General features: G+C 26.6%; 2 protein-coding genes across 4 annotated transcripts in view; both read left to right on the forward strand.

The window, feature by feature from the left end:
• The window catches only part of LOC100205702 (cyclin-dependent kinase 8), a 27,525-nt gene extending 19,779 nt beyond the window's left edge, over positions 1-7,746 (forward strand). Inside the window, exons 5-10 of one of the 3 annotated variants that reach the window (XM_065794073.1) lie at positions 1-67; positions 2,098-2,155; positions 2,287-2,418; positions 3,442-3,585; positions 5,924-6,330; positions 7,325-7,746. The exon at positions 1-67 is cut by the window's left edge and continues 74 nt beyond it. In XM_065794073.1, coding sequence (XP_065650145.1) covers positions 1-67; positions 2,098-2,155; positions 2,287-2,418; positions 3,442-3,585; positions 5,924-6,330; positions 7,325-7,474 — 958 coding nt within the window. In that variant the 3' untranslated portion in view covers positions 7,475-7,746. Of the gene's footprint in view, positions 68-2,097; positions 2,156-2,286; positions 2,419-3,441; positions 3,586-5,923; positions 6,331-7,321 lie in introns of all 3 variants that reach the window. The other 2 variants (XM_065794071.1, XM_065794074.1) reach the window with 2 other exon arrangements.
• A 311-nt stretch (positions 7,747-8,057) lies between these two features.
• The window catches only part of LOC100213990 (lon protease homolog, mitochondrial), a 63,380-nt gene continuing 58,302 nt past the window's right edge, over positions 8,058-13,135 (forward strand). Inside the window, exons 1-2 of the mRNA XM_065794070.1 lie at positions 8,058-8,227; positions 8,339-8,383. Of these exons, the coding sequence (XP_065650142.1) occupies positions 8,091-8,227; positions 8,339-8,383 (182 nt within the window). The 5' untranslated portion in view covers positions 8,058-8,090. The remainder of the gene's footprint in view (positions 8,228-8,338; positions 8,384-13,135) is intronic.

Here is a 13,135-nt window from a genome sequence, read left to right on the forward strand (position 1 = left end):
TCTTCTTTATCAAATACTTGATGGGATACATTATTTGCATGCAAATTGGGTGCTTCATAGAGATCTGGTAATTTTTGTAGACTTTTTTCAAATATAGATAAATTTTAGTCTTTTAAAATTTCTTTTTGTGTATATTTTTATCAATTAATAAAATACCAGCCCTCGGAATTGAGGTTGAAATCTGGCAATTCCTACCTAACAACTGGCATTTTCTTGTATCGGAGGTCTGCAATTTTCAGCTGACTTTTTTCTATGTTGTTATGGTGAAACCTTTGTGTTAAAAATTTTGTACCAACCTGATGCTGTCCAAAAATAGTTTAATGTTGGCAATAAATTGCAGACATTTTTTTTTCTAATTTCACACGCTAAAGTACTAATTTAAATTTTTTTATCTTTTCCACAAGTCAAGTTCTTCTTTAGTCATCTCTACATAGATATGACTAAAGAGTTAAGTTGAGTTCTCCTTTAGTCATCAAGTTTTGTGATACTACATAGAGATGTAGTATCACAAAGCTTAAATTGTGATAAAGCATTATATGTAACACATTTTATGTACAGGATTACCACTTATGGTAAAGGGCTATTCTATTTTCTCTACACATTTAAGTTTTGTATTTTTAGTTTTAAATTGTATTTAAAGTGTTTAAATATGTGTAAAGATATCTTTTTATTTTTTTATATATATATATTAATTATTCTTTTAAAAACTGCAGATTCTTTGTTACAAAAGTTTGTAAAACATTTATGTAAAATATGTTTGTTATTTACAAATAAAATAAAATCAGATAAAATTGAAAAAGTTTTTATGAAAAAATTTTTATAAGTTAATAAATATCATCAAGTTTTAATTTTTTATTTGTTAAAAGTTCTGCACAAGAAGTTTTAAGTAAGAAATTATTTAGGAAATACTTTAAGAAAGTAAAAGATTAAGATTGTAAAAGTACATAGTAAAGATACATACATTTGTAAAGAACAAGATAAGGATTGACATACGAATCAAAAGATTGCAAATTCTATGAATCAGGAAAGCAAGATGAAGGAAAGGAATTCCAATGAACTGATGTTCGAGAAAAAAAACTAGATAAATAAGAGTTTTTGCAGCAGTAAGAACAGCTTTTTAATATCATAAAGTAAAGTAAAATTTTTTATTTGTTAAATAGAAAGTATTCAAACTAAGTAATGCATCACATTTTTAAAGTTTTCTTTATTTATTTTTTTTAAAAAAAAAAAGATTTTTCCATTATCTCAAATATTACTAAGTTTCACATATATTTAACAAGAAGTAAAAAACATGCAGATATATAGTATTTACTAGCGAATTTTGAAGTAAAAATTTTCTTTTTAAAGTTCAACACAAGGCGTTTAATTAGTTAAATACAAATATTTTTTTTTGAGTTAGTTCTCAAATAAAATGGCTTTTCAGTAATTTATTTATAAACTTTGGGATATATATAATTCTCACATATATAAAATTTGCCGAATGGTCACACACGAGCAGTGAACGCCTGAGGGAAGAAATGAAGTACATTAGAATAAAGGAGAATTATTTTTCAAACAAAGCATATTTTGACAGTTGTCAAGAAAAAAATAAAGATTAATAGAGGAATCTTTAAAATAAGACAGACAATGCACCTAAACAGTACTAACAATAATAAGAAAAAAATAAATTGTTATATAAATACTAATATGAACTAAGATAAACAAAAAATATATCACGAAACAAAAAATAAATAAAACAAAAAATACACTAAAAAATAAAAAGTATGCATACAACAATAAAAGGCCTCAGAATGGAAAAAAAAAAAAAATTTTTTTTTGGGTTAGTTCTTAAATAAAATGGCTTTTCAGTAATTTAGCAAATTCTTGTAGTTTAAAAAAGTTTTTAAATAAAAAATGCAAGTAAAAAGAATTTAATGACATCACAAATCACATTAAGCTGATGCATTAAACATTTTTTTATTGTTTGCAAGACCTAATAATTACTTTTTAAATGTATGTTGTCCTTTTTTAATTGGAGTTGTCTTTATTAATTGTTGATGTAGAGTGTAAAGTATTATTTTTGTGAACAAAATGAATACACAAAAATATTGCTTTTAGAAACCAGCAAACATTCTTGTAATGGGTGATGGATTTGAAAGAGGGACTGTTAAAATTGGTATCTATTACAGATTCATCATGTTAACACAATTTCATTAATTTTTATGTTTTTAAGTTTTGCCTCTTTTTTTAAATTTTTTTTTATTTATTTAGAGGATTAATAAAAAATATTTAGAATTATATATTTAGCTGATATGGGTTTTGCCAGATTGTTTAATGCTCCTCTGAAACCACTTGCTGATCTTGATCCAGTTGTTGTCACTTTTTGGTACAGAGCTCCAGAACTACTTCTTGGTGCTCGACATTATACAAAAGCAATTGGTAAAATATTTTTGTAATGAAATCAATATCAATGTGAAACTAGTCAGTTTAAGTATATATTTTGTGTGCTTTAGTTCCTTAAATGTGCATTTTAATATTTCTGAAAAAGAAAAAAAAAAAAGGGAGATTAATGAAAATTTATATATATACATATACATACATTCATATATATATTAAAAGAATAATATATATAATATAAAATATATATATAATATAATATATATTATTATTATTATTATTATTATTATATATATATATATATATATATATGTATATATATATATATATATATATATATATATATATATATATATATATATATATATATATATATATATATATATATATATGTGTATATATATGTGTACAAGGGCAGTTCTAGGAAAAAAATTTTGGCAGCAGTACAGCACCGTCGTGGCAAAATTTAGCAGAAATATTGCCAAATGTAGGCTTTTTTATGCAAAAAAACAATATTTGCCATTTAATAAAAAAAGATAAAAAAAGGTCCTCAATTTGGGCAGTCCAAATATGGTCGGGGCTGTCAAAAACAGTCTAAAATAGCCCCTGGTGTATATATATATATATATGTATATATATATATATATATATATATATATATATATATATATATATATGTATAAATTATATATATATATATATATATATATATATATATATATATATATATATATATATATATATATATATATGTATAAATTCACACATATATATTAAAATAATATATATAATATTTTGTGGTACTCCTTTGCAGTAGCAGGCCATAAAATAGTTGTCGTATGTACTGAACCCCCTGGCAGCAGATTATTTTAGTGCCACATCGGATTTGTTATCTAGAAAAAGTATATTTTTTCAAAATTTTCTCAACAACATGTCAACAATTAAAATACTGTAATAATTAGTTTTTTGATCCAGTGCTGACTTTTCTTGAATAAAATTTAATTTATAGTCTAGAAAAATATCCATAAATATTTATTAGAGTTTTTAACAAGAATTTTTTTTTAGATATATGGGCGATTGGTTGTATTTTTGCTGAACTTCTTACATCAGAGCCCATCTTTCATTGTAGACAAGAAGATATAAAAACATCTACTCCTTATAACCATGATCAATTAGATAGGATATTTTCAGTAATGGGATTCCCACAAGGTATTTTAATACTTAAATTTAAAGGTGAAAAAAAAACATACACACAAAATAAATGCAAGCAGTAATATTTAAAAAAATAGTTCAATGAACAAATAATACAGAATCGTAAGCAATATATTTTTTTACTTTTGAGAAATATTGCTCTGTAATTGCCATATGGCATATATATATATATATATAATATATATATATATATATATATATATATATATATATATATATATATATATATATATATATATATATATATGTCTTGATAAAAATACTCATTGTGGGGAAATGTTAAAAGCATCCAGCTGCTGTCTTGTAGAAGGCCTCCTAGGCAAAGACTTATAAGGTAAACATTCTACCTGTGGACCAGCCTTGCACCCCTTCTTCATCTATTAGGCTGGCGCAGATGTATTTATAATACATTGTTTCCAATTTAGGATGTTTAACTTTTATTTCCAATCTTTCTTGGAAACCATATATCAAATCCATTGCAAAATTAGCATCTGTAAAGGTTGCATCCATTTATCGTGCTCTACACTTTCTTACTCTGGATTCTATTCTCTATCTCTATAAATCTCAAATCCGTCCTTGTATGGAATACTGTTGCCATATCTGGGGCAGATCTTCCAATGATGCCCTTTCTCTTTAGACAAGGTGCAAAAATGTATTGTAAACATGCAGCCAACCTCCAGCCGTTATCACATCATCATAAAGTTGTTTCTCTTTTTTTTCCTACAAGTACTATAAAGGGTGCTGCTCTAAAGAGCTAGTGTCTTTTGTGCCATCTACCAAATTCATTCTCGTGTTACTCATCATTCAATTAAGTCTCATCCTTTTTCTGTGACTGTTCCTAAGTGCTCTAAAAACTTATTCGTTTAGTTTTTTTCCTTTAACATCAATTCTTTGTAATTTGATACCTTCATCTTGTTTTCATGATTTATATAATTGCAATCTTTTAAGTTTTTTGTCAATTGTTATCTTGCTTTTTAAACTTCATCCTTTCTCTTTTAGTTACTTCCTCTAATAATGGTTGCTTGCAGCCTTGTTGGAAGCGAAGATAACAAAAATTCATACTCTCCATCTGAGGCATTTTTACCACAGTTCAGCAGTAAGTCTGCTAACATTGCAGTTTCTCTGCTAACATTCCTTTTTTTCTGAGACCATACTAGAGTATGATCTAATTCTTCATTTTTACATTCCAGAGATTAGTCTGCTAACCACTAAAGTAGGATAACTTTTTTGTGTGAAAAATGTTGCATTACCACACACAAAACAAAAGTTATGTGCACACTTTTAAGCATAAGATGAAACAAATACTCATATTCTCAACTCAAAAGATTTTTTTTATTAAGAGTCTGTGAGTGACTCTTAATAAAGAAAAACATTTAGTCAGTAAATGTCTTATTTACTGATAAAATATATTTTTTAGTAGGAAATTGTTGTAAATATGATGACTCAGTGCAAATATCTTGTAATTGTGATGACTCAGCAGGAAATTGTTGTAAATGCGATGACTCAACAAGACTGAAATAAAGATACACTCAATGTTTAGTTTAAAAGACCATTTTTTAGTAAAACTTAGTGTATCAAAAAACTTGAGCAAAATATCATTTTTTCAATGTCTTATTATGCACAAAAAAACTAGTTATAATTGGCTGATTTTAATATGGCTGATTATAATGCTGATTTCATTGTCAATACTTTATAGCTGTTGACTAAGTGTAATCCAATTTTTTTTTCTAATTTGCTTTTGTGCTTATATTTTGCATTTTTCGGTGCATTTTTTGGTCTGAGTAACAATTGCGCATCAGAATTTTTATTTGTTTAAATGTAAAGAATGACTCATCATCAATGACAAATTCTCAGTTTCTAAATTTGTGACAAATTCTTTCACACTTGAATTGCAAATGCTTTATTTATTAGTGGAAAAAATGAACATAGAAAGTGTGGCTGGGTAATTCGATAAGTTTGCTCAAAGATTGTGCCTATATAACTTATAAGTTTGCTCAAAGATTGCTCAAAGTTTGCTCAAAGATAAGTTTGCTCAAACATTGTGCCAAAATAACTGCTCAAAGATTGTGCCAAATTTTTTTTAAGCAATAAATAAATTTAATAACTTAAAAATATAAAATTTATAAAAAAAAAAATCGAGAAAAGCGCTTGTTGTAAAGATGTATCATAACTATGCAGAATAATTGCAACCAATTGCAAATTGGTTCCACAACCATGTGTAACCATGGCCATTAAACTAAAAAAAAAAAAAAATACTAAATTAAACACTAAACTAAAAATAAAAATTAATGAATAATTAAATTAAATGATTTTTGATTGAATATATATTATTTAGAAAAAGATTGGCCTGATATTACCAAAATGCCTGAACATTTAACTTTGATGAAAGACTTCAAAAAAGCAAATTATGGATGTAGTTCATTGGTTCGGTACATGGAAAAGCACAAAGTTAAAGCTGACTGTAAATCTTTTCAACTTCTTACAAAACTTCTTACAATTGATCCCTTAAAAAGAATATCTTCTGATGTTGCACTTAAAGATCCTTATTTTTCTGAAGAACCACTTCCTACAAGAGATGTCTTTTGTGGTTTACCAATTCCTTACCCCAAGAGAGATTTTATAGCTGAAGATGATAATGATACGAAATCAAATAAAAGTAGTTTAGCTAGAGTCAGTACAGGTGGAAATACCAACGATGCAAAAAGAGTAAGAGTCATGCAGCCAGGACAACAACCAAATCAGGTAATTTTTATTTTAGTCCAGTTTTTATTTTAGTTTTTTTCTCATTTGCTCCTTCAAATCATCTTTATTTTTAAACCTGATCAATCACATAGTACATTCAGAGACATTTTAGAAAGAAATATAAAAAAGTTATTTTGTTTTAAGTTTCCTTCTAGTGAGTTTCTGAAGTAGTGACTAATGTCTTTTATTGATTAGTATGAACAGTTTATTATAAGCGATACTAGTGCTCTTAATTACAGTAATACTAAAACAAGAATTTATTGTTTTTAGTTTTAGACTAAAATGCTTTCAATAATAAAATAGAGTCCTATTAGGGTTCTATCTATTTCAGTATTAAAAGCAAAAAATTGTTTTTGTTGAATAATATTCATTTTAACATTCAAAATGAAAATTATTAAAGAAAAAGAAATACAAATGATTATTTATAATTCTAAAGCTTGTTAAAATGTAGCATAAAATGCATTGCAGTGCATACAGCTTCACATATGCAATGCTGAATAAAATGGTTAAAAAGAAGAATTAAAACAACTGCTCTAAAAATTAAAACTACCACTGCGTCAATGTTGATTTAAGTAAACAATGGTAGTTTTACTTGGAAAGAATATTAAGTAGTTAAAAAAGAGTATTATACACATGAAAAAAAAGTTATTTAGAAAAAATAATATGTAATATAGAAATATTACAAGAATTAAATGTTAGGATATGTAAAATGTAACAGTAGTAAAGAATGTTAAACAGAAAGATTACAAGAATTAAATGTTAGGATATGTAAAATGTAACAGTAGTAAAGAATGTTAAACAGAAAGATTACAAGAATTAAATGTTAGGATATGTAAAATGTAACAGTAGTAAAGAATGTTAAACAGAAAGATTTTAAAGGAGATTAGTAATAGAAATAATTAGTTATAATAAGTATTTTCTATTATCTATAAAATATTTATTATATATTTTAGAAGTTTTTAATTTATTTATATTTACTTTTTTTAATTAGCAGTGGTTTACTCATCACCAGCCTTCCTCACAGCAGCAAGCTTCAGTACAACAGCAATCTTCTCAACCACAGCAACAAATCATTTTTACATCAAATCCTTCTGCTACTATGCATTACACGGTATCATCTGCACAAAACTTGCATCGTTATTAAATTCTTTTCTACTAGATTGTTTTGAAAACTTTCATTTCTTTCAGAAACTTTTAGAACCTCTAAATGCTAATTGGGCTAGCAAAGAGTTTTATAATTTATATATTTTTTACTAGTTATATATTTTTTTCTGATCTTTATTTATAATTGTAAATACTCAAACATATTTTGAGAGTATATTTTAAAAAATAATTTAAAAAAGTTTTTTTTTTAAAAAAGATATTTAAAATTCAATTTGTACATTTTTGAGTTATCAAAATATAATTGTAAAACCATTTTAGTTGTTTTTTTTACATCCTCAGTTGTTTTTTTTTTTTTTTGCTGTAGTTGTCCTAATTTGTTTTGTTTTTATTCTGTACAAATTCTTAATTGTTTTTTTTATTTTGTACATGTAAAGTGTCTATAAGTGTTTTTTTGTTTTGTACTTAACCTCAGTTGTTTTTTGTTTTGTATATAAACTCTGTTTTTCTATATCTTCAACTGTTTTTTTATAATTTTTTTAAGCCAATATATTGCCATAGCATTATGAATCATGATCTATCATGATATTAGTTAAATGTTTATAGTTTTCTTATTTTAAATCCAAAAACTTTTTTTGATGTTTATAGTATGAATAAAAATGTTCAGAGTGGTAACTAGACAATTTTTCCAGTATACATTACATAGCTGCAGAACACCTGTTATTGTTAGCAAAAACTCTGTTCACCATATTTGCAGATCTCGTTTGTTGAGTCTTAATGTCCTTCATAAAAACAGGTGCACAAAAGTTAAAACAGCAATCAAAATTTTTTTTTGCATTTATTTATTATTAGTGGTTTGTGTGGGTATGTGTCTAATGTAATATATATTATGTTATATCACTCTTAGATCTGTCCTAGCAGTTCCAAGAGGTTTACGAAAAAAAACTGGAAGGTATTTTTATTTTAAGAATTTTCCTTTTTGCATTTTTATTCAGTCAATTTAGGTGTTTGAAAAACTTTTGTTTTGAACTCTACCTTTAGTAATTTCAAATAAGTTTCAGGGATATTTGAATATTACTTGGTAAGTATTTACAAAAAGGTGGAGAGTAATTTATTTAGTTATATAAAGTTTTGTTGGTCCAGAATTTTTTAGTTTTTATAAATAAAGAGAGGGGCGCTGTCACATCGCAATATATAAAAACAGAAAGTTTTGCACTGTCATGTCTCAATGTAAAAAGAGACAGGGGGAGAATGTCTCACCATTATCCACCAGCATATATTATCCTTATCAGCCAGCAATAGATTGTCATTCATAAAGCTAAGCAGAACAAAACCTAAGATAGAACAAAACTAAAGATAATTATTTAGATCACTAGAATCTTCTTAATAGAAGAATGAACAATATGAATGAATGAATGCGAATTTTGCAAAAGACTGGATATATGTTTTTTAGGTGTGGTTAATAATGAAAGATAATCAGAAAAAATGTTAGCTAGAAGATTTTATAAAATTATAAATATATATAGAAGTATATATAGAAAACTCAGTAAAGTATAGAATGAATGGAAATAAAAATGAATGAAAAAAATATAGAATATACATTATTGCAATATTAGCAGAAACTTTTTTGAGTTAAAAAAAAGTTTGTTTGTGTTAAAATTCACTAGCTATTAGTACCCTGATTTTTTTTATCAAAACTTGAATATATGGTTGTATCATAAACAAATACTTTTGTCACTTATAAAGCAACAATGTCAGTAAGACTTTTAATGAAGATGAGAAAGTATGGGAACAAGTAAAGAACTTTGCGGCATTGCAGAAAATAATGGAAAAGTTTATTATGATTAGAAAAGAAAGTTTCAATGATATTGCAAACTTTTCAAGATGCATTTTATGGAGAGAGACCTTATTGAGAAGACCTGCATGCCAGGTTTTATCTAATGGGCTTGATATGTCATGAGCAATGGCTCTTTCCTTGCTGCATCTATCTAATAGGGGTGTTCAATTTCATTTTCTAACCAGTTTCGGAAAGTAGTTTACTCTGATATGGAAAGTGTTCGTAAATTAAATGTACTTATATTGAAAAATGTTTATTTAACTATACCTTATTGTTTGAAGGCAAAAAAAAAAAATTTTTTTTTAACTTTTTGGGAAGTTCAGTTGAAATGTGTTAACTAATAAAAAATGTTAAAACAAATCATGTGACAATATATATATTTTATCCTTTATATCTGATCTTATTACATTAGAGAAAAATAATAACAAAAAGATTCAATTGCATGTTAGAAAGTAGTAGTGTTCGATTTCGCTTTCCTTCAAAGAAAGTGGAAATTTTGAAAATAATCCATCCTTTTATAATGAAAAATAAATTGTTTCATACAATTTATTTTTCATTATAAAAACATTTATCCAATTTATATGACATAAAAAAAGTTAGTTTTTAATGAGTTACCAACCTTCCAGGAAGTGGAAATAGATTGAATTCAATCTATTTCCAATTTCTTAAAAGTGGAAAGTATTTAAAAATTAATCAGTTTAGTTTAGTTTTTACACTGTAATAAAATTATAATATCACTATTATTTAAATTCGACTTCCTACACTTTCCAACCATTTTCCATTGGAAAGTCATTAAATTCTGATCTTTATTTATAATTGTAAATACTCAAACATATTTTGAGAGTATATTTTAAAAAATAATTTAAAAAAGTTTTTTTTTTAAAAAAGATATTTAAAATTTATTCAATTTATATCTATTTTATCGATTTCCAACCACCCGGAGCTTAGTAAAACCTGTCCCAGTTTATTAATTTCAAAGAAAAAAAAAAGTTTTAATGTAAAATTAAGAACTACTGTTTGTTAAATGAGCTGGCTTGATTACGCAAAGACGTTACGCAAAGATAAGTATCTATTATACTTATAACTGAACTATTTAAACTTATTTCAACTTGTTTCTCCGCGCAGCGGCCTTGTTCGGCATATATTTGTTATAACTGTTCTATTTAGCAGCCTTGTTATAACTGTTCTATTCAGCAAACATAAAACTGTTCTATTCAGCGAACTGTTCTATTCAGCGACCTTGTTATAACTGTTCTATTCAGCGACGCAGCGGCCTTGTTCGACATATATTTGTTATAACTGTTCTATATCAGCGGCCTTGTTCGGCATATATTTGTTATAACTGAACTATTTAAACTATCAATTTGTTTCTCCTTGCAGCGGCCTTGTTCGGCAAGGTTCGTGTTTCGGAGTTATAGAGTTGAGAGAGGGTTAACAACAACTAAGTAGCCTCCTCATCTGTAGTAGCCTTCTGGGCCTTGGAAAGATGAATTTGAAAAAAAAAAAAAAAAATTTGCGCATTTGAAGCTAAAAAAATTTTTTTAACTTTCCAATGGGAAGTGATTGGAAAGTGTAGGGAAGTAAGGTCAAATTTAGTTAATAGCAATACTATAAATTTAATGTCATGTAAAAATCTAAAGAAAGTGATTAATTTTTAAATACTTTCCACTTTTCGGAAATTGGAAATAGATTAAATTTAATCCATTTTCACTTTCCAGAAGGTTGGTAACTCATTAAAAACTAACTTTTTTTATGTCATATAAATTGTATAAATGTTTTTATAATAAAAAATAAATTGTATGAAACAATTTATTTTTTATTTTAAAAGGATAGATTATTTTAAAAATTTCTATTTTCTTGGAAGGAAAGCGAAATCGAACACTACAACTAACATGCAATTGAATCTTTTTGTTATTATTTTTTTCTGGGTAATGTAATAAGATCAGATATAAAGGATAGAATATATATATTGTCACATGATTTGTTTTAACATTTTTTATCAGTTAACACATTTTAAAATTGAAAAAAGATTTAAACAAATAAATTTTTATTGAAACTAAAAACAGAATTGTAAAGGTTTTTTGAATCAAAATAGTTGTTATTATAATTAATTATAATTTATTATAAAGTATTTATTTATACTGTTTTTATTTAACTTATTCAAATCAGTTCATAAAAGTTGTTATTAATGTCTTTATAATATAAATTTTTTTATTATTTTAATTATAAAATTCAACTCTGAACCAATAAGCAATAGTTAAATTATCCTTCTTTGATAGTTTGATCACTGAACTATCAAAGATTTGCTCAAGAACAACACCAGAAACCACTTTGACATCTACTAAAATAATGTTACACCTCAGATTTAAAAACCCTTTACCAAAAAAAAAAAAAAAGAAAGTCTTTTTGCTAGTTATAGAATGAATCATGTTTTAAAAAAAAATAGTTTTGACAAACTATCTTGAACGAGTAAATCACTATAATTTAATCAAAAAGAGTTTTCCTTAATAAAACCATATTCAAAAATTGGAAACAAGTATTTCTGTGTCCCTGCAATGCCAGCTCCTGTCAAGCATATCTTTTGTCAGAGTGGATTGATAATGCGCCCTCATAGAGCTCGTATGTCTGATTTGTTACTTGAAACTTTGATGTTTCTTAAATGTAATAAAGTCTTAAAGGCTATTTAGTGATAGTTAATGCTTTTGACTTATAGTTAATGCTTTTGACTTATAGTTAATGCTTTTGAGTTAATACTAACAACTAACATCAACATATTTTTAAGTAAAAGATGTTAATATTAGTTGTTAGCATTAACCACAAAAATACATTTAAAAAAAAAATAATTAAAAGTTTTAAATCTTTGTATTTATGTATTTTGGTTTTCGGCTTTCATATATATCTCCAAATATATTTTCTTACTGACTTTGTGCAGTTCTTCGCATGACCTTGGTATAGTTTCACAGCATGTAGTTTTATTGTCACAGCACTTGCTACCTGCTGTTTTGTTATAATTGGCCTTAATGTAAGGCCAAAATTTAAGTCTTTAGCTTTAAAAATGTTTGTGTAGGCCTTGAATTTGAAACTCTTAGCTATGGCTTTGGTCTTGAAACTCTTGGCCTTGGCCTTGAAACTTTTGGCCTTGGTTTTGGTTTTGGTTTTAGAACATGTGGCCTTGGCCTAGCTATTTTTGACTTTGTTAACAACTCCGGCTTCCATGCCTAAATGTGTCTGAATTCATAGCATGATCAAAAGCATATGAAAGAGAACAAAAAGAAACTGTGCACATACGAGAGCCAGAGACAAGGCTCAAATCAAAGATTTGTGCCTTGTCTCTGGTAAGTGGTTAAGATTGATTGAATTTAAGTGGTTAGGTTTGATTGAAGGTAAGTGGTTAAGATTGATTGAAGGTAAGTGGTTAGGATTGATTAAAGGTAAGTGGTTAGGACTGATTGAAGATAAGTGGTTAAGATTGATTGAAGGTAAGTGGTTAGGATTGATTGAGGGTAAGTGGTTAGGATTGATTGAAGGTAAGTGGTAAGGATTGTCTGAAAAATAGTTCACAAAATTAACCACTTAAGTTAAAGGTAAAGAAAGACAAAAGTATAAGGTCAGGGGATCAGGCATCAGACTATTTGCCAACTAGCCTTAATACTCAATTGCTCCCAATGATGAAGAGGTTTTTACAAACCATATTGTATCAAAGAAAGAAAGATAACCAGCCATATGAAGTGGAAAGTCAAGCATGAACTGTTTATCTAGTATGATATATAGACTTTGAAATTCCTTAAAGTCTAGAGGAGTTCCAACTATTTTAATTTTACACCTTTAGCTCTAACAATGGATAATAAAATATAGTTTGTCAGGAAA

The sequence above is a fragment of the Hydra vulgaris genome, chromosome 03 (assembly GCF_038396675.1).
Source record: "Hydra vulgaris chromosome 03, alternate assembly HydraT2T_AEP".
NCBI lineage: Eukaryota > Metazoa > Cnidaria > Hydrozoa > Anthoathecata > Hydridae > Hydra > Hydra vulgaris.